Source organism: Plecotus auritus (genome assembly GCF_963455305.1).
Source record: "Plecotus auritus genome assembly, chromosome: 5".
Taxonomy (NCBI): domain Eukaryota; kingdom Metazoa; phylum Chordata; class Mammalia; order Chiroptera; family Vespertilionidae; genus Plecotus; species Plecotus auritus.
The window spans coordinates 17,965,899-17,989,043 of NC_137776.1; the positions used below are offsets into that span (position 1 = coordinate 17,965,899).

The 23,145-nt window shown below is 38.8% G+C and overlaps 1 protein-coding gene across 4 annotated transcripts in view; it reads right to left on the reverse strand.

Moving 5' to 3' along the window:
• The window catches only part of ERBB4 (erb-b2 receptor tyrosine kinase 4), a 966,639-nt gene that overhangs the window by 255,441 nt on the left and 688,053 nt on the right, over positions 1-23,145 (reverse strand). For all 4 annotated transcript variants that reach the window (XM_080671023.1, XM_080671024.1, XM_080671022.1 and 1 more), the window contains exons 6-8: positions 8,254-8,372; positions 5,322-5,463; positions 1,088-1,201 (exon numbers count right to left, since the gene is read on the reverse strand). In XM_080671023.1, coding sequence (XP_080527149.1) covers positions 1,088-1,201; positions 5,322-5,463; positions 8,254-8,372 — 375 coding nt within the window. The remainder of the gene's footprint in view (positions 1-1,087; positions 1,202-5,321; positions 5,464-8,253; positions 8,373-23,145) is intronic.

Consider the following 23,145-nt stretch of genomic DNA (forward strand, 5'->3'; position numbering starts at 1 on the left):
ATAACAGATACAAAACTCAAACAAAGCTTCCCACAATAAGTACTTCCTCTTACTACAAAAAATCACCTCATTTCTAATCCATCCTAAAATATTTCTTTAAAATACTTTTTAAACGCTGGTCACTTAAATAATTTCATAGCCTAATGAGAGTCTACAATCTGCAGTTTTAAAAACACTGGCCCAGTTAAGAATATATATTAAACAGAGTACTAATGATGTGAGTTGAGTTAAATTAAGTATTACCTGTGGCTTCTGAAGGCTGTACCTAAAAAAAAAAAAGAAAAAACCAACACAAAACACTTGTATGTTTGTGTGTGTGTGTGTGTGTGTGTGTGTGTAAGAGAGAGAGAGAGAGAGAGAGAGAGAGAGAGAGAGAGAGAGAGAGAGAGAGAGAGAGAAAGAGAATGTAGTCTAATAGTAAGTCTTAAGCAGTTTGTCCTTTTAAGACTTTAAGGCATTCCTGCTACTTTGAAAAACTCAAAAATATTAGAAATTTTTGAACTGCACGTTTGTCCTGCTTAACTTAAGTTTAATTCTGGTGAGGAATTTGAGCATCATAGCTGGAAGGTATTTCTTTCTCCACTAAAATTATAGAACATAAATTATGTGTGTTTATTTAACACTTATGGTAAACATCTTTGTCATTTTATATATTTTATCTTTCAAAATATTTTTTAAGACCTGGAGAATAAATGTCACATTGCATTTCTCTTTGTGCCCCTTTTTATGCATAGCAGATCATTTTGCATACATTGGCAAGCAACTAATATGTGTTCATGATGCTAAAATAATTGTGTGAATACTTGTTTTGCTCCTAATTTCTAAGATTTGCTGCATATAGAAGAAAATGCAACTTTTTTTTCTGAGTTGCTATCAAACTTAACTCTGAGTTTTATCTGGACCATTTTGGCTTATATCATTCAAAATCAGTAATAGACACTGTTACAGTAATAGATACTTTGGGGAACTCTTCAAAGTTATGGAAAAGTGTGTGGGGCAAGGTTTGGTTGTGGGAGTGGTGTGTTGTGAGAGGCCCCATTAAAACGTAAATGAAAACTTTTTGTAGGCCCCCTCAGCTATCACTCACCTTTTGGGCAAATATCAGTGCAAGGTTTGCACATTTTAATCCCATTTTCTTCCACTTCCATCTTGGAACTAGGGCAGGCACGCACACAAGAACTGGAATCGACCACAAAGTTATCTGATAAAAAAGGTAAAATTAGCATAATGTGAATGGTCTGCAAACAAGTTTACAAGGAGCTATTTTTGTGTGAAAATAATTAGCATTTTTGATAGTTTAAATGTCTATTTCCCTAAAACGCCTGTTTAAATATCTCAACCTGAAATAGCATCCAGGACCATCCACATTCGAATCTGAGGCCCGTGTGTATTAGCAACACCTAGCACTTGCTTGACTGAGCTCCACAGCCCGAACTGCCCCTAAAATAGAGCACATTTCCTTTATAGACTTAGGAAACTACATGACATTTAGTTTGTGTTTTTCAATAGTTCCACTTCATTTCAGGTCATGATGCAAGTCTGAAGTCTAAAATACTTCAAGTCACAGGAAGCACAAATAAAGCTGAAGTTAAACTGCCTTGGATCAAGAGAGTGCACTTCACATCCAGGAAGAAATGTTTAAAATGTGTTTGATCTTTCAGTGGAGTGCCACAGAAACTGTCCCGTAGCTGGATATGATGAAACAAAATGAAAGCTAAAAGGGCTCGACTTAAGAAAGGTATACAAAATAGACCAAGAAGATCTAATGGCCTGAAACATGGATAAATTGTCTGGGGGTCCAGGGATATGGAATATGCCAGGACATTCTCCCTCAAGGAAAGGTCACAGTATTGCATTTTGAGTTTGTTGTTTTTAAATATATTTTTATTGATTTCAGAGAGGAAGGGAGAGGGAAAGGGAGAGAGAGATAGAAACATCAATGATGAAAGAGAATCATTGATTGGTTGCCTCTTGCAAGCACCCAGTGGGGATCGAGCCCGTAACCTGGTCATATGCCCTTGACCGGAATCGAACCTGGGACCCTTCAGTCCGCAAGCCGACACTCTATCCACTGAGCCAAACCAGCGAGGGCTTGAGTTTGGGTTTTAAAGGCAGCGTCCTTCCATGTCTATGAATACTGCTTCTGGCTCAGTGGTCAGTGATATGGAAGGTTTCTGGCCTTCAGGGGGACCCAGAGCACACAAGGCATATGGTGTAGGTCCAGGCTGGGGTGTAAGTAACACTGCTACTTGGGTAAAACCCAAGAGGAAGTATGATATTAGAAGTACCTATAGATGCCATGTGGAGTTATGGCAGTTCATAATTGGGAAATCACGAGAGACCTCTAGGATTCTAGAACTCAGGCACACCATCTACAGCGTAAAATTATATGCCACTTAACAAAGAGCACCTGGGTCAGGGTAGAGACAGAGTACCTAACCATGGATCACTAATTGACCTGGTAGCCAGACTTTCCCTTAATAAACTGAGTTTGTTAGAATCATGATGTCATCATGTTTGACAGGCCCCACAGAAATCCACGGGGAGATGGAGTCAGTAGACTTGGGATTGGATGTAACCTCCAGCAGACACACAAGTAAAGTACGTAAGCAGTTGGTCCAGACCTCCACATCGTCCCCCATTGTGCTGGCACTGCCCATTCCACTCACACCTACGACTGAGTGAGGAGGAAGACAGACTCCTACGACAAGCTTATGGAGGAGGACAAACACTAGCTTGGGATGCGTGTGCAAGCAGATGAAAATAGGTAGCAGCTGCCCTGTGGCCTCACTAAGGAGTGGACTTGAAAGGTAGTCAAATGATCATTTTCTTTATGTGGAAGCGACCTAAGCTTAGAATAAACATGAACTCATGAGTAGTGGCTTGCCCTGGGAAAAGAAATCCTGGAAATTTTGGAAGTGAAGGGAGTCTGGGGTAGATAGATATATATATATGAATCCATGAGAGTGGGCAGAATGCCGAAAGACACTTGTATTCCAAGTTACCACCCACTGGAGGGCACCCATCACAAAAGGAGGCACTCAGGTGGCTGCATCACAGCCTGATGACACTTGCCTTCCTTCCCCACAGGACTCGGTTCTGAGAACACGCCTTAACAACCTAAACTCTGTCTCAGGGCAACCCAACCTGCCGCCGGTGCATGTCCTGTATAATATGCACCCATCCTTACTGCAAGGTCTTTAGGAATATCCTTTATTCCACATTTTTGCATCAATTTATGCCACGAAGAATAAATAAAGATTATAAATAGCTTGGTGTCAAATTCAGGTTCAGGTTCTTCAGCCAAATGTGTTTGTTATTTGGAATTTTTGGGTTTCAGAACTCTGGATTAGGGATTGTAGAGCAGTATTTAGAAGCTATACATCGCTCCCTTCCCCGACCCCACCTTCTCCAGTTTAGCAACCATGCCTTATGAGCAAAGTCCACCAAAGATTTGAATTTTAAATAAATGCTGAAGTGTGTTTTTTTTAAATATATTTTTATTGACTTCAGAGAGGAAGGAAGAGGGAGAAAGAATCTTTGATTGGCTGCCTCCTGCATGCCCCCTACTGGGGATTGAGCCTGCAACCCCAGGCATGTACCCTTGACCAAAATCAAACCCGGGACCCTGCAGTCTGCAGGCCCACACTCTATCCACTGAGTCAAACCGGCTCGGGCTGAAGTGTTAAATTAGTCTGTAATTGGTAGATCTAAGCTAATCTGAAAAAGGAAGTGTCTGAGATACCGTATCTAAGGTAGCTGGGCATGTAATTCCACCAAATAGTTCTCAGCATTTAGCCACTTGCCAAAATTTATAAGTTAAGAGCCTTCAGATGAGCCTCTGTAAATGATATAAGTAAGGGAATTCCAGAGCCCAGATTTTCATTGTATTTCTACCACCCCAGCCCATCCCCTGGGCCTCAAACTCAGGATTGAATAAAAGGTAATGTATCAAAAATCACCCCAAAAGCATTAGTTTTGACTGTCTTTGGGCAAAGGCATTATCATTTGAAGGCAGTAGAATAGGAAAACATTTGTCTAAGAAAAGGAAAAAGTTCATCATCTAGCCCCATCATCTTATAATACTTTCAAGCCCCCTATTTTGCAGGGATACTAGATGGTGAGATACAGAGTAACTTTAAATAAGAGGTTATTAGATCAAGAACATAAGTTTGAATATTAAAGTACTTAAAATGGAAAAATCTCTACTGTCCTAGAGTTAGTGTGTCTGTTACTTTAAAATCCTAATTCAGAGGCATACTATATATATATATATATACACATATATATATATATATGTATATATATATATGCATAATGATTCATTTAATTAATATAAAATAGTTAATAATAACTAGAATTGTCATTGTATTCAAAACTAGTTTTTATATACTATCTCTCTGATCCTTATTCCCTCTCCTTTTGATACTTATAATGACTCTGAGAATGAGAGGGAAGATATGGTTATTACCATCAGCATCTTAGAGAGGAGGAACTAAAAAAAACACACACAAAAAACCTAAGTTCACTTAGAATCACATGGCGAAAAGTGGGCAAAGCCAGAAGCCATAGCCACTCTGACCCCATGTCACACTCCCTGTACCACCACATGCACAAAGCCAAGAAAACCATAATGTCTCAATGGTGTGGACTGTAAAGCCTTCTTCTAAATGAATGTGAACAAATGTGGTGATTTTTCAACTTTTCCATCAAATAAAACATTGGAGAAATATCCCATTTGTTCACTCCAAGCAAAGAAACATACTCAAGCAGATATCAGGACACGTTTTAGTGAATTATTGATGAAAGTTAAGTTGGTCACCTTACATCCCCAGAATGAATTATCTATTTGGTGAAGATCTCTTAGTGCGCCTTTCTTATCTTCTGTTATTGTTTACTATGATTTGATATTAAAACTATAATGCTATATATTCTATTGCAAATAAGTAATCAGAAATAATTTTAGGTAAAAAATCATTGGTATTAGAAGCATACTCCATTCATTACATAGCTTGCTGCCCTAAAACTAATCACGCCTCTGAGAAACAGCATCATGTGTAAAAGCAATGCTATACAGTGAAATTAATGAGTTTGGAGTCAATGAGACCGCACTCTTCTTACCTCAAACATACCACTTCTGTTCTGAGACTTTGGACCGATCACTTTAATTTAAATTTCTTTAGTTTTGAAATGGTAGCAATAGTCCCCATACCCAAGTAATTCATGATATGACAAATTTTAAGTTACAATAAATTTACATGAAATTATTTTGTTTTTAAATAATGATGTAATTGATTTGGCTATTCTTATCCTCTACTTACGTGGGCATTTCTTGACACAAAATGCTCCATATGTGTATTTTGCATTGAAGTTATGCTCCAGTTGAAAGGTGGTTGGATTGTAGACAAAAGTTTGGGGACACTGAGTCACACAAGCTCCACTGTCATTGAAATTCATGCAGGCCTGCAACATAGCAAGTATTAATTTCATTTAAAAATAATCTTAATTATACTTATTAAAGGAACAGTTTTTAGAGAAGTTTGTGTACTTTACTAAGTATATATCAATTTCATGAAAACTGTAAATTTTGAAAATGTCATAGTCATTAGTGCTTAATTTTAAGTTCAAATTTGCTTAGGACTTCTATAATTCCACAAAACTGTTTTCCCAATGTCAGTAAATATACCATCTATAGTTTATTGATGTTCAAATTGTTTATCATCTATCCACTAATTTATAAATTGTCATTTACTTTAAATTATTAAAATTAGCTAATAGTGAAAAATTATTAAGCTTGCACTGATTCAAAGGGTTTATGTTGAGTCTTAGAGTCTAGCACTAATAACAAAATTCCCAGTTCTACAAGGAATTTAGTTATTAGTGCTAGACTAAGTGCTAGACTCTTTTTAAAAAATAATTTTATTGTTTTCAGAGAGGAAGAGCGAGACAGAAACATCAATGATGAGAATCATTAATTGGCTGCCTCCCGCACTTCCCCTACTGGGGATCAAGCCCACAACCCAGGCATGTGCTCTTGGCCTGGTACCCTTCAGTCCGCAGTCTGACTCTCTATCCACTGAGTCAAACCAGCTAGGTCTAGGTTAGACTATTCTTAAAGCTAGTATTTGGAGAGTTCAGTGCCTTAAGTGACATTCATTTTCACTGTGTAGTAAGAAAACACATGATAGCTAATTACACTGAACTCAAAAAAGGCTCTCGCAGGTAACTGGTCAAAGAGTAAATGGAGGGGTATTTAATGCCAAATTAAATAATATGATGCTATTTCCTGCATGATCTTTTTCACAATGCCACACAACTTGGTACAAGCTACCAATTCAAGTAAAACAATTAATTTCCACTGGCATATATTTGTATTAAAATCTCAATTTGTTAAATTGTTCAAATGCCTTTAAGAATAATTAAAAATAAATTTACTACCCAAAAGTGAGGTATTTATTACAAAAATGGAATATAATGACATAAAAACATGTGATTAACAAAGAGTGGATGAACTAAATCTCTTAATTAAAATACATTAAATCTTCTTAGGGATAATTTAGGCCTTGCAAAGCAGGCTAATGTGAACTCAAATAGTATTTTACAGTCATCATAAATTGTATGTATGATTATTAATAAGCACTAATTTATTCTGTTTCCTCAAAACATTTTCTTCATCAATTGTTGTTCTAGCAAGCACTTTATCACCAACATGACAATTCCCTGATGATGGTCTACTAGATGCATAATCAGAACAAGAATCACTGATGATACATTATTCACTAAGCTGACACTTTCCAGGAAGAATCTATTAAAAACCAATCTAGAAAACTCAGTAAGTTTTAATTTATGGCTATAAAACTTCATGTGTCCTCATAATTGCTTTACTAACATACTTTATGAGATGTTGTGCACAGATTGCTTAGCAACAAAGGAACATAAGCCAGAGGAGCGCGAAAAACACAACAACATCGCTTACACCCAGGCCTTGATCTGGCATTCCTGAGCATTCTGTAGCCAATGCCAAAGTGGAATCACGGGGCCATTCCATAAAAAAATGCAATAAAAATTCCGAAGCTCTCTTGGCACTCTGCTTATCATGGCAATGGGACCATGAACAAAACAGAGTGAAAGCTATGACTATTGGTGTTTTACTGTCGTTACTGTTTTGGAATTGTGAACCCAATGCTTTTTTAGCGTCCTCCAGATCCCGTTTCCAGCCATGTCCGGAGACAAGCAAATGAAAAGGGTCTCAATGCAAGACCTGCTGAGGAGCTGATCTAAATTTTTACATTTTAATATTCTCTTCTTCCTCGTGTCTCACTTCCTCTGCAATACATACTTTTGTTCACTGTAGAATAAGGGTAGACAAGTTAAATTTTTTTGTGACATTAAAAAAAATTCACAAGTGACCATAGCATAAGAGCTGCAGTTTCTACTCTGCTTATTTTTCAGAATTAAGTGCCAATTTGAAAAAAAAAACACACACACACACAAAAAAAACTTATTTCTAAATATATATGTGTGTTCTCTGAATATTTGAGAAGGGGTAACAAGAAAATAAATTCCTGTGTTTATTTTTAACAACAAAAACAACTTATGAGTTAGCTTAAAGTGTTCTGTGAGTATATGAAATTGCATTAACTATAGCTCACAGAATTGCTTGTATGTATTCAAAAGAACAGAAAGAACTGTATCCGAGCTATCAAAATATAATTAAAAGTGTCCCCAACAAGTGGTACATGTTAATTTTAAGAATGTAAAAGTATCCTCTTCTAAAATAAAAATCACACAGATTAGCATGTAAATTGCTTCAAGTGTGTATTTGTAAATCTCATAAATTTTGAATAATATCCATTTGTAAACAACATAAACTAAAAATGCTTAAATTTATAAACGTATCTTCAACTCATATTTAAGAAATAAAATCCATGTGACCCCATTCAGAAACTCAATGATACAACATAAAGAGGTAATCACTGTAAATTTTGGAAAAATGCTATTAGTTTTTAAAAGATGTTTCAATATGCTTTCCTTCAATTCTCTAATAAATCTCACTGGTAATATAAATTGCAACAGAAAAACATAACGAACAATCCTAGTTCATCAACTGCCACCCAGTGAATGCATGACTTGTAGAAAGGTAGGTAATCTTTCTTAATCCTAAAGTGGTTAAATTAGATCTTTTTCAATAAGGCGTTATTCAATGTGCCTGAGTCAAACCAAGAAGGGAGGGGAAAGAGCACCCAGACTTACAAAGCAGTCGGTGTCCTTAGGACCTGAGCAGCCTCCGGCACACTCTCGATGACAGCAGTCACTGACATAGGGTCCGTAGCATCTGCCATCACATTGTTCTGCACACACGGTCCTTGTCACTGCAGAAGACAGATATGAAGCCTGGTCAAATCAGCCACCAAAGGAAGCGTCTAAGGGGACTTGGGGTAAGTAGCTGGGAAAAGCTGGCCTCTAGAATATCAATTGACCCACCATTGACTCAATTCAGCCAATGCGTGTTGAATGAAGTCTGCAACAGATCAAACTTACTGCACAAAAATCTTCAAAATTAACACATAAATTAATTTCTAAATTATTTCTTGTGCAAACAAATACTATTGTGATTTACTAAAACCATACAATTTAACAGGAGAGAATTGAGTTTGAAATAACTGAATGAGGCACTCTAGTAGGTTACGAAAGATGGAATCAATTCCCACTGGGCACAATTAGGTCCTGTTGGAAGCCACCCATTGCCTTCACTAGCAGAGAGGTGTGGACAAGGAACCCGGAAGGCTGGTCAACCTTGAAGCTCTGAAAGGTCAGAGCCAAGCACCCACTGTCTAGTTGAGACAATGGTAGCTGAAGCAACTTCCACCTTTTAGTTTTATGTAAATTCTTGCTGATTGGCTATTATTGGAATTGCCTGCCTAAAGGCTATGGGTGTATCCCATAGTCTTAATAAAAGGGATAGCAAGGCCAGAGAGGGGTGAAGTCCTTCCCCTTGAGTTGGGCTCCTGCCTGGTCCCCAATATTTCCAAATTAATATTTTCTAGTCTCTTTCATTTGTGTGCGGCCTCCTCCAGAGCCTGAACCCTGAACCTGAACCCTGAGCCATGCGGGACGTGGAGTGGGGAGGGACACTTGCAACTGGCAGCCCAACATAGGGTACTTGCAAGGTCCTATCGCAGGTGTCCCCAGAAATAAACCTAAGGTTTTTATCGGTCAGTGCAAAAAGAAAAATATAAATCTTTACATGATTCATATTATATCTTACATGATTCATATCAGATAGACAGATGGATATATAAATGAAATGAGAGAGGGAGAGAGAGAGCGGGGGAGAGAGAAACAGACAGGGAGGGAGAGGGAGAGAGAGAAAGAAAAAGAGAGAGAGAATTAAGCAGTAGTAGCACACCTCTTTCTATTCCTGAGATATCAGTGAAATTTCTACTGAGAGTCTTCAAAAAGAGGAACCCATGTAAGGAACAGAGCAATATTCTCGAGGAAGGGAAGGAGGGAAAGAAAGAAGGAGGAAAGAAAGAAAAATGGGAGTGAGGGAGTACAGGAGGAAGAAGACAGATTCACACTAAACACAACAAAAACTTCCACTGGTCTTTTCTTATAACACCCTTTAATACAAGCTGGCAGAATCCTATAGGTACACTTTAGTAGAATCAATGCTATAGACTGGGCTTCAACATTATGGTGTTGAGTAAAATAATTCTGCTTATCTCACTTATTAAAGAGATATTTTAAAGTATTTTGGAGAACTACATTTTATAGGATACTAGAGGCCCAGTGCATGAAATTAGTGCACGGGGCAGGGGTGTCCCTTAGCCCAGCCTGCACCCTCTCTAATCTGGGACCCCTTGAGGGATGTCCGACTGCCCGTATAGGCCCAATTCCACTATAGGCAGTCGTACATCCCTCTCACAATCCAGGACTGCTGGCTCCCAACCGATCACCTGCCTGCCTGCCTGATTGTCCCTAACTGCTTCTGCCTGCCAGCCTGATCACCCCCTAACCACTCCCCTGCCAGCCTGATAGATGCCTAACCACTTCCTTGCAAGCCATCTTGTGGTGGCCATCTTGTGTCCACATAGGGGTGGCCATCTTTGACCACATGGAGGCGGCCATCTTGTGTGTTGGAGTGATGGTCAATTTGCATATCACCTCTTTATTATACAGGATGTGTAGCATGTCACTTCTTGATTTCTGTATTTCCACTTCAGCCTTGTGTCTTCCTACCTCTTTGACTAGTTATTCAAAGCTTCCTTCACTGCTTCTATAGCAAAGCACAACTCATTAGTATTCCTCAGAATTGGTTGTGGTTGATCTTGGCAATTTTCTTGGGCTATGGGCTCATGCCTGAATGAAATCATTCATCTTTTACTTTTCATACTACCTGTAGGGAGATTACTTTCAGATTCAGATCTGAATTCTCTATTGAGCTACAGCATGCATCTCTCTCTTTTATTTCTCTTCCTCTCTCCATCCCTCCCCTCTGTCCCTTCCTTCTTTCCAGCATTTTTGTTATAGCATCATCACCATCTAATATATTTTACAACTCATTTGTTTGCTAGTGTATTCTAATGTCTACTTGGCATTCATGTACTTTTTATTTATATTTTATATACGTTATACACATACATGACTTCTACATTATACAGTATATGAAATATACACAAATAAATTATATTCACTTCATATTCATACATTATACATACATTAATGTTCCTACATTTTACCCAAGTGGTATATTTATTTAGATGTCCTAATTTGTAAACCATACCATATAAAGAAAACACTTATATTTCATATTACATTTAAATAACAGGTTTAAATATAATTCCTCTTTCTTATTTAAAAAGGTTTTTTTGATGTACCAAGAGCTGCTAATTAAAACAGCAGATAAATGTTAAGTAACAAAATTACTAGATTTGAAATGTTTTATCACAGGATTGTCTATTAATTTGCTTCTAGTGGAAAGGAATTGCTCAGCTGGAAAATAACATGAAGTGAGTCAGCAATCATATCCTATATTTTAATCCAAGTCATGTACATTGAAGTGTTAATCTTTATTTTTAACTCTATAGTGATTAAAGGCAACTTTACAAAATGTCTTTCTCTTTATTTATATGCTTTGCTTGGTCTCTCCCACAAAATGAGGAAATTAGTGTAGATAATATTTATAAAGATAATTAACCATAAATTTATTTTAAAGTTATTTATTAAATGTTTATATTAAGATTATTACATTGAGTACACTATTTAAATATGAAAATAATATGCTATGATTATAATCTAAGAGTACAATCTTATTTTCTATAATAATATTATACTGTGGAACTTTTAAAATATGTGTTTTAAATAATTACACCATATGTGTTGTTGAGTCAACTTTAAATTTTTCAAAACAGCTATTTATTTTATATAGTGGTCATATATCGCATATTTTTAGGACACTTTGATCTTAGATATGCCATTCCATTTGAGGGACATGCAAAGGAATATCTCTCTAAGTCATTACCTTTAAATGTGTGTGTTTTTTTTTAAATATATTTTATTGATTTTTTACAGAGAGGAAGGAAGAGGGATAGAGAGTTAGAAACATCGATGAGAGAGAAGCATCGATCAGCTGCCTCCTGCACACCTCCTACTGGGGATGTGCCCGCAACCAAGTTACGTGCCCTTGACCAGAATCGAACCTGGGACCTTTCAGTCCGCAGGCCGACGCTCTATCCACTGAGCCAAACCGGTTTTGGCACCTTTAAATGTTTTAACTTAAGCTATTAAAAGATAATTAAATTACAGGATTTGCTTCAAAACCAGTCTAGCATTGATTTTAAAAATGAAAGAGAGATACATTTAACATTAAAAATAGCACTTTTTGGCATCATGATTTTCACATGCCTTAATACCAATTGAAAATTCAGCCTGGCTAGTGTTGCTCAATGATTGAGCATAGATCTATGAACCAGGAAGGAGGTCACTATTTGATTTCAGGTCAGGGACATGCCCAAGTTGGGGGCTTGATTCCCAGTGTGGGATGTGCAGGAGGCAGCTGATATTTGAGTATCTTTCATCATTGTTGCTTCTATCTCTCTCTCCCTCTTCCTTCCTCTCTGAAATCAATAAAAATATATATATATTTTTAAAAGAAAGTTCAATAAACATGAAAGATATTTGGAAGTGTTTGCTTGACATATAATAATATAAATAAGCAAAAAGGACAAAATACGCTTAATCTCTAAACAGTGATGTGACATAGTTAAGAAACATTTCTTCACATTATGTGAGATTTGTTTTTAGAAAGAAAACATTCTCTCTGTAAAATCCATTTAAGGGCATTAGTTGATTAATAAACATTACTTACTATGAATTAAACACATCAAACTATACTCATATTTTATTATGACGGAAACAAAACAAAAATAGTTCCTGAAATCAATGAGATAACACACTTAGCCTCCGTGGGAACATTAACTTATAATTGCTTTGGTTATATTAATTTCTATTTTTGCTTGAATATTAATTCATTAGCGTTTTCCCTGTATTTACTAACATTTCAAAATGCTTCATCGGGTACATTAAAATATTTGGTCAAATATTAATGAGCTTATTCATTGGTGATACATCACTAACTATGATTGCTTACTACAAAGGATAAAACCTGGGAAGTTAAATGTTTATTATATTAGGGTGAGTGAACTTGAAATTGGGAATGGGGATTCATTCAAAATATCCATGAGAATCAGATGTGTAACATTTAAATACCAAATATCCCACAGTTAGGGGGTACTATTGAGAGACTATCATCTCAAACTGTTGCTACTTGTAGTCCCAAGGAGAATAACTGGACACCTCTGTGTATTCAGTGCCAAGGAGACACTAGGAAGATTTAAAGTAAAGATGCATGCCCTCCTCCTACATTCTGATTCAAGTCTGAGGAAGGGGCCAGAAAATTCAGTTTTTTTTTAAATTGGGAGCCCCATATTTTCAGAAGTAGACTTTATAAGCCAACATTTCAAAATCTTTAGTCTAAGACTCTTTCTTCTGATTCATGAGAAGACATCCATGAAGGGTAAAATATTTGTTTAGATGGAAATGGGTCTTGAACTGCATGGCTGCTTCCTATCTCAATTAGATTGCAGACTAACTAAACCAATAATTGTTGCCACACTCAGTAAGGTCTCAGGATATATAAGGCTATCTCCTGATTTGAATAAGAAAATAAATTTTTTACTGTAAGGATTTATCAATTATTTTAACCAGCAACATAAGGTCTAACATATTGGGGGGGGAAGGCTCTCAAAGAATTTATTTAATTCAAAATATTGAATTTAGCCAAGCAGAATTATAAAAAAAGTAATTGGGCCTTCCAAACTACCACAATCATACCTAGTTTCACACCGCAGAATAAAATATAGCTGCTTATCTTCTACACCTCATTCCTAATCAGTCTGGTGAAAGTGACATTAAAGAAATTGGCTACGGCATACCAGGAGGTATACACTTCCACAGGTAACATAAAGGTATGATCTCAAGAGCATTAACCACTATAGTTCAACTGAAAAAATGTGGCAAACATCTGCAAAGCCCTTATTGAAATTGACATTCAGAGTCAGTTAATAAAAGTATGCCCAGAATTTAGCAGCTACTAATCAGGTAAATTATTTGTCCCAGATAAATCCCTGACGATCTATGGGCTATGATATGATAATATTGTTAGTTGTGTCAAATAGGAAAGGAATCTTGCCTCATCTATTCCTCATTACCAGCTGCTTTATTCATCTATTTAATGAAGTTTTATTTAATATATTTTTTAAAGACATGTGAGTCAGGATTTTAAAAAAAATATTGCCTCTTATAATAACTTTAAAACTATTCTTGAATGTGAGTATACTTTTTTTACATGTCTCTCATAGGACCGTATATGCAGGTTTCTGGATAATAAAAGAAGTGCACAAATCTGAATAAGAAAATAGGGTGTTTTTAAAATATTTTTTACATGCGAATTGAAGACTACACCTTATAGTACACATATAAGTGATATGCTGGAGATAAAGTAATAAAAAAATGGAATCATCATATCATAGACCCATCACAAACCAAGAAATGAGAAAACATTGCATAGAAATGTTAACTTAGAGAGTAAAACTAATACCACTTCTAGGAATATATCCCAAGAAAACAGAAACACCAATCAGAAAGGATATATGCACCCCTATGTTCATAGCAGCACAATTTACAATAGCTAAGATGTGGAAAAAGCCTAAATGCCCATCAGCAGATAAGTGGATTAGAAAACTGTGGTACATCTAACACAATGGAATACTACACTGCTATAAAAAAGAAGGAATTCTTACCATTTGCAACAGCATGGATGGAACTGGAGAGCATTATGCTAAGTGAAATAAGCCAGTCAGTGAAAGAAAAATACCACATTATCTCACTCATTTATGGATAATAAAGGACATTATAAACTGATGAACAAAAATAGATACAGAGGCAGTAAAGCATCGAACAGACTGTCAAATGACAGCGTGGAGGCTGGGGAGGGTTGGGGGGCTGGAGGAGGTAAGAGATCAACCGAAGGACTTGTAATCTGATCTCCTTCTTTACTGAAGATTTCTTCACAGCCAAATTTCAAGACTCATTTTTTTAAAATTAAAAATGATTTCTCCCTTTATCTCATGCTCTTCATTACTTTCAGAGAGCCAAGCATTTTGTAAGAATTGTCTATACCAGTGGTCGGCAAACTCATTAGTCAACAGAGCGGCAAACCGCGGCTCACGAGCCACGGTTTGCCAACCACTGGCCTATACCATAGGTTTTCTGATATATCTCAAATATCTATCATCAGCCCCTTTCGGTATCCTTCAAAATTTCTCACCTTAGTTTCCAGTTAGTAACTGATTATTTACTGATTAGTTATACTTGGTTGAATGAGGGATATGTAAGACTCATTAGAGGCATAACTAAGCTCCCATATTACCATTCTCAATTCAGCCATAATACTATTCTCCTTCTATGTCCTGTTTCTGTGACAATATCTATCATTGATTTAATTGCTCCAACTTAAAACTTAGAATTCATCCCAAATTTCTCCTCTCTTTTTCTTCATAGCCAAATTAGTTGGTTACCAAGCCTTATTAAAAATTCCTTTGCCTATCTCCCTCTTATTCTGGTTCTTTATATGACACTAGAGGTCCAGTGATTCTTTCACCGGTGGGGTCCCTTGGCCTGGCCTGCGGGGATCAGGCCAAAACCGGCTATTTGACATCCCCCTAAGGGGTCCCGGCTTGTGAGAGAGCACAGGTTAGGCCAAGGGACCCCACCAGTGCAGGAGCAGGACTGGGGAGGGACTGCAGGAGGGCTCCAGGGCGTGTCTGGACTGTCTTGCCCAGTAACTATCAGCTGGACCCCAGCAGCAGGCTAACCTGCCTATCAGAGCATCTGTCCCCTGGTGGTTAGTGTGCATCATAGCGACTGGTTGAATGGTCGAACAGTCAGACACTTAGCATTTTAGGCTTTTATTACATAGGATTCTCTAGTCTAAACCCTTTCTCTGCATATCTAATGTCTATACATTCTTCAAGGGTCAACTCAATTAAAATCTCCTTTGTTAACCCTACACCAAATCACTTACTGGAACCCATTAGCCTGTATCTGCCTCCCACTGCCTTCTTTGTGATTTCACTTCATGTCATAGAGACATTTATTACAGTACTAGAGGCCTGGTGCACTAAGTTTGTATACGGGCGGGGGGGGGGGAGCCTGCACCCTCTCCAATCTGGGATCCCTCTCACAATCCAGGACTGCTGGCTCCCAATGGCTCGCTTGCCTGCCTTCCTGATTGCCCCTAACCACTTCTGCCTGCAAGCCTGATCACCCCCTAACCACTCCCCTGCCAGCCTGATTAATGCCTAACTGCTCCCTTGCCAGCCCAATTGCCCCTAACTGCCCTCCACTGCAGGCCTGGTCACCCCTAACTGCCCTCCCCTGCAGGCCTGGTCATCCCTAACTGCCCTCCCCTGCAGGCCTGGGCCCCCCCAATGGCTCTCCCCTGTAGGCCTGGGTCTCCCCCAATTGCCCTTCCCTGCAGGCCGGTTGCCCCCAAATTCCCTCCTCTGCCGGCCTGGTCACCCCTTACTGGCCTCCCCTGCTGGCTTGATTGCCCACAAATGCCCTCCCTTGCAGGCCCGGTCCCTCCCAACTGCCCTCCCCTGCTGGCCATCTTGTGTCCACATGGGGGCAGTCATCTTTGACCACATGGGGGCAGCCATCTTGTGTGTTGGAGTGATGGTCAATTGGCATATTACTCTTTTATTAGATAGGATAGAGGCCTGGTGCATGGGTGGGGGCCAGCTGGTTTGCCCTGAAGGGTTTCCCAGATCAGGGTGAGGGTTCCCTTGGGGCATGGGGTGGCCTGGGCGAGGGGCCTGTGGTGGTTTGCAGGCCAGCCACGCCCCCCAGCGACCCAAGCGGAGGCCCTGGTATCTGGGATTTATTTATCTTCTATAATTGAAACTTTGTAGCCTTGAGCAGAGGCCAGGGCAGGCCAGGCTGGGCAGGAAGTTTGGCTTCCTCCATCACCAGGGGCAATCCATTGCCAGAGAAACCCAAGCCTCCTGCTCGCTCTGTGGCCACAGCCATTTTGGTTAGGTTTATTTGCATACTCACTCCTGATTGGCTGGTGGGCATGGCTTGTGGGTGTAGCGGAGGTTGGTCAATTTGCATGTTTCTCTTTTATTAGTGTAGATGTACTCCATTGTATTGTAATTGAGTATTTCTATGACAGTCTATATATATGAAACCTTGAAGTCATAAACCCTTTGTATTCTTCTTTAATCTTTGAATCCTTACACAGTACCTGGCAATGTAATAACATTACTAAATGACGGAGAATAGTCACATACAAGCAAGTATGCCAATAAGCTATAATGAGGAAACATAGGAGTGTTTAAAAAACACTGTGCAGCCTTAGCCAGTTTGGCCCATTGGATAGAGCATCGGCATGTGGACTGAAGGGTCCCGAGTTTGATTCTGGTCAAGGGCGTGTACCTCAGTTGCAGGCTCCTGGCCCTGGTCAGGGGCATGAGGGAGGCAACCAATCAATTGATGTGTCTCTCTTACATCAGTGTTTCACTCTGTCTCTCCTTCTCCCTTCCACTGTCTCTAAAAAAACAATGGGAAAAAATCCTCAGGTAATGATTATAAAAAAAAAAAAAAAACACGCACAAAAAACATTGTGCATTGTTAACATTTACTAACACAATAATATAAAGCAACAACATACATACATATCCTATATCATAAAGGCCTAATATGCTGAGTGTCTGGTCATCTGTTCAACCAATCAAAGCATGATGTGCTAAGGCCGCTCAAATGCTCACTATGACATGCACTAACCAGGGCACACAGTCGACTGGTCAACCAGTCACTATGATGTGCACTGACCACCGGGGCAGATGTCCAGCCAGTAGGTTAGCTTGCTGCTGGGGTCCAGCTGATCGGGACTGAGCAGGAGAGATGCAGGAGGTTGGCCAACTGGGAAGGGACTATGGGAGGGCTCCAGAGTGTTCTGGCCCCACACAGGAGGGCTCCCTGGCCCCACACAGGAGCTGCCCCTGGTGGTCAGTGCTCTCCCCCAGAGGGAGCGCCACTTAGCCAGAAGCTGGGCTCATGGCTGATGAGCACAGCGAGCACAGTCAGTGCAGCGGTGGTGGTGGAAGCCTCTTCTGCCTCGGCTGCAGGCGGGTGGTAAGGAGCAAGGGATTTCAGGCTTTGACAGTCCCGGACTGCTAGAGGATTGTCTAACTGCTGGCTTAGGCCCAATTTGGGCCTAAGCCGGCAGGTGGACTCCCCCGAGAGGTTCCTGGACTGTGAGAGGGTGCAGGCCAGGTTGAGGGACCCACGACGGGTCGCCCCCGCAGAGGGAGGCCCAGGCTACCAGCTGCAGCGCTGCTGGCCGGGTAACCTGGGCCTCCCTCTTTGGGGTCATCCATTGCAGGGCTCTATAATCAATGACCCCAAAGAGGGAGGCCCTGCCCACCCGGCTGGGGCTCTGCGATGGATTGCCCCTACAGAGGGAGACCCCGCCTACCCGCCGCAGCCCGCTGGTTGGTGGCCTGGGCCTCCCACTGTGGGGTGATCATGGGACGATGTAGGGGCCCCAACCTATCACATAGTATCTGCCTTGGCTGGCCTGGTGCCAGTGGGTGTTATAATGTGGTCATCCAGATGGCCGTTCCACTATTCGGCCATTCAGTCAATTTGTATATTATGCTTTTATTGTTATACATAAGTATTTACAATGATTATGTCTAAAAAAAGTCTTACATAGCAAAATGCAGTAGAACAATTGAGCCAAGAATATGAATAGAAAATTTAAGAAAGATATTTAGAAAAGGTTAATGATTATGTAAAAAAACTTGTTGGACCTCAGTTATAATCCAGGAACTATGAATTAAAACAGGGAAATAAGGGTACTGTGTATATAATTCCTAAATACAAAAGAAATGATATCTAATTTTGATGTGGATAAAACATTGGGAAAACTACTGGTGTGTGTCTAAAAAGATACAAGATTTTTGAAGAGTAATTTGTCTCTATCAGATTCATGTATGTAAATTCATGTTGATCAAACACTTCTATTTCTAGGAACCTGACATAAAAAATGGGCACATATGGACAAATATCTCTCTCTATAAAAGGCTAATATGCTAAGTGTCCCTCCTACCATCCAATTGGTAGCTATGATGCACACTGACCACCAGAAGGCAGACATTCAATTCAGGAGCTGCTTAGCTGCAGTGATTCAGCAGGGGCAGTTCTCAGGTGACACACCACAAAACCATACAGGAGGGAGCCCGATTCCTTGTAGGGCCATGTGATTCCACCTTTGGCCGTGGGTTATGCTGTTGCTGGGGCACTGTTGGCCTCAAATCTGGTTTACTGCACACTTGCGTTTGCGTTCCACACCCTGTAAGACAGCAGCTTTGCAAGGTGCCCACTCACACTCTGGGACCCCTCAAGGGATGTCAGAGAGCTGCTTTCGGCCTGATCCCCACAGGCCAGGCCGAGGGGCCCCACCTGCTAGAGGGACCCCGCAGATGCCCTTGGAGCCATGGTGCCACCCCAGGTGCGGTCTGCCAGGGAGGGACTGCAGGAGGTTGGCTTCAGGGCATGTCCAGCCCTTCTTGCCCGCCCAGTCCCACCCCGCCGGCCACCTTCTAATTAGTTTCCTTTCAATGTGCACGAATCCATGCACTGGGTCACTAGTATATTTAAAATGTTCACTGGTTGTAACTAAGACTAATACAATGTAATCTAAATGTCCATTAATAAAGAACATTTATGTGAATAAATATACCCGTAAACACACACATAAATGCCAAACTTGTTACCATATAATAATCACTTTGTGGAAAAATACAGGGTGGGGTAAAGGTGTTCATTGATGGGAATACATTATTATATATCAAGTCTATATACTTGAGTTATATGGCCTTAAAAAATCTATAATATGAAATAAGCTATACACTTGACAGAGCAAATTAATTATCTCAGTGTTACAGATGAAGAAGTTAACATTTAAAAAATATTTAACTAGCTTATACTGGGTTGCATAACTTATCATAAAGTAGGGTTTTAAATTAATTTCCAGACTCCTATATATCTTCACTATTATGTTTACATTAAGAGCCACAAATAATAGGTATCTCAATTTAAAGACCAAATGGGGTGGGGGTGGGAGGAAGATAGTTTCAGAAACTATTTTAAATATAATATGGAAAAACTAAAATGATCTACACATCTCTGCTTTACATTCTTGAAACATAATTTGTTCTGGAGTATCTTTATGTACCAACACAATTATGAGTGATGAGTAATGAAAACTAAGATATTACTCAAACATACTTCAAATTAATGGTGAAAGCTACAAAAATAAGATTATATTATAATTAGCACTTTATCAAACCTCATATATGAGTGAGTTTAACCTATTGATTTTAGGGAGGACACTGAGACCCAGATGGGGCCAACATTCAAGTCCACAATCTCAGTAATAATAATCCTAAAGTGGAACCACCACAAACACACACTTCAAGTATTTGAGGAAGAATGATTTCAAACTATGACTTTTCTTCTCACAGAACAATTCCAATATTTCTGACAATTTTACTCATTGTCCTGTCAGTATTCTTTCCAATGTGCTGTATTCACTCTTCAATCTAGCTGATCAGGTAAGATTATCTCTCTGCACCAAACCACAGCTTGCATTTCTGTAGTTAAGTGCCTGATACTAAGCTTTTGAAAAAGCTAACCAAGGAGTTGTTTTTGAAGACATCTATCACAAATAAACATATGGTCAGCTATATGACACACTACAGTTAAAACACCTAGATAAGAAGCTAGGCCGCCACCACCGCCCCCCCCCCCCCCCCCCCCGCCACACACACACACACCAATACAATTCCCTTTTTAGAAAGCCCTGGTAACCTAGGTGACTGACAATTTAAGTGACCCTACCCCGTTCCACACACGAATTCCTGCTCTTATGTTTTAAATTGGCCAGGAAAGAGTGAACCCATGAAACTAGGCATCTAACCCTGGATTCCAATAGAAGCAGAGCCCCACGTTCACGTTCTCTCTCTCTCTCTCTCTCTCTCTCTCTCTCTCTCTCTCTCTCTCTCTCTCTCTCTCTCTCTCTCTCCCCGTCTTCGCCTCCCCAAGACCTTTTCGTGTGGCCATTGGGCTGTCCCCTCCGGGACCTGGGAATAATTAGCATTATCATTGTTTTATTGAAGTTCCCTGATGGTTGTTGCTGAGGTATGTCTTGCAATCATAATAAGAACCACAAAGTCTGGTCCAGCCACAATGTTGGCTCTGGTTCAAAAAAGTCTGTGGGGGTGGGCCACCAGTAGTACAGGCTGAGGGGAGGGCTCAGACATTCCCAGCGACTGTATCACTATCAGTAGGCTAAAAGGGACATAAATCAATCCCCCAAACTACCTGTATCTATGTCAGTGTCTACCTCTATGTGTATATGATTTATAGCTAATCAGTGAGTACTAATACAGGCACACAAAGGCAAATATCCTAACCATGTAAGAAGCAAGAACAGGTATCATTGTTTTCAATATTTTTATTGTGTTGATAAGGGAACTTGAGGAAACTGAGGGCCTTGACATTAAGTTTAGAGTTAGAACTACATCTCTAGTCTCCTGATGCCCTTAGTCCAGTATTGTTTTTTCTTTTTACCTTTTCAAACATTCCTCATCTTTGTCTTATACCTTAAGACATTTCCAGAGAACAGGCAAAACTTTATATATATATATTCTTTATATCCCTTGAGCCTTTAACATGGCATTAAGCAATCTCTCTTGAATTCAAATGTATTTTATAGAACTTTCAATATAACTATATATTTTGTAGTTAAAATGAAAAACATCCCATTCTTTTAAATCTTTAAAAAAGGTCACCAAATTACAACAAATATAATCAACTTATAGCAATATCAACAGCATAGTAGAAAAAAATATTTCTCTTATTTTCTACAAGCAAATTATTGGGTATCTTTTGGAAATGTTTTAGATGGGCATAATTTTAGAAATGTATGCAAGTAATCAGACCATTATAATGTTTCCATTAATTTTTACAATACCTCCAGAAACTACAAACACAAAAATGGAAATAGAAAATCGATAAGAAGGCTTATGGACATTTGAAGTTATTAGTAAAATACAAGAGTTTTAATTAAAGCTGTTGACTTTTCACAAAGGCTAGCTGTTATGCCGATTGATCGAGCCTGCTGGCTCAGCTCTTTCCTTTTCCCCATTGGTTCCCACTTGCCCTTTCTCTGCTCGGATTGGATATTTACCACACCAGCACCTTCTTTTTAAACAGCATTTGTCCCACTGAAAACAACTACATTTTAATTAAATTGTATGTGCATGCATTTATGTGGGTGTCATTTGTTTATTACTATATTTATAATTTCTCATTTTGGTATTACTACTAGTTTTGGAAATTTCATGAAGAAAAGTACATTTTCATTGTGAATTGCTACGTTTTCTTGCTTGCTGAAAATTTGAGGACCCAAAATATATAATTATCTTCTCAGATTTGTATCATTCTCTTCAAAGAAATTCCAGATATATTTAGAACAAGTAAAAGTATATATGTATCCTTCCTCTAAAGCTTGCCCTGGTAGTAAACAGTCTCCACAAGCCAGGCCATGGTGGTTTTGTTTTTGTTTTGTTCCTATTATTAAACTAAAAGTTTTCATATATTGCAACTACTGAAAGTAATTTTGTTTATACATAAATATAATTAATTATTGAGGAAAATGCTCAATACTTTTCTAAATTTGTCCTAGTGTGTTCTATAATATCTGCAGAGAAACAATAAATAACATGAAGTGTTGTTTGGCACTCGTTTCTATTTTGCCAATACAGTAAAGTGCTCCATTCACCATTATCTGCAACAGAATAAATACACTGCTTTTATTAATTTTAATGCTGTTCTATTTTTAATTTAAAAATGTTTTGAGATAATCTAGCTAGAAACAATATTGTAGAAGTAATGGGTGAATTTCACAATGTAGTTTTCCTTTGGTTAAAATGATGAATTAGCTTTAATCAATTTCATAGACATTTCAATGATCAGAGTATATCTATTCATTCCAGTAGTTGAAACATGCTATTGTCAAATGCACTTACATTTTTCAATTAGTTTCAAGGCAAGAAATATCATATGTAACACAACTTAGAAGACTGAAGTGTATAGCAAGTGGTAACCAGCAGAGAATATTTTAGTTAAATAACCTTCAGTTGAAGACAATTATAACTACTTTAATTCAAAATGTATGCAAAGATGAGGGGAATCGAACTCTAATGTTTTGATATATTCTCCTCCTTCTAAAAATAAAAATAAAATGCAGTGTCTTAAGGAGGTGACACCGGGTCTGGGAGGACAAAAGGAATGTATAAAATTATAATCCACACTGCCTACTAGGTGACTGGAGAGAACTGACCTGATACTGTGCTCAAAGAGAAAAAAGGGCTTGTGGTATCTACTTTAAGTGAGATAAGTGTGCCTTGTACATCTTGCCAGCACAGAGATAACATTGTTCTTTTCATC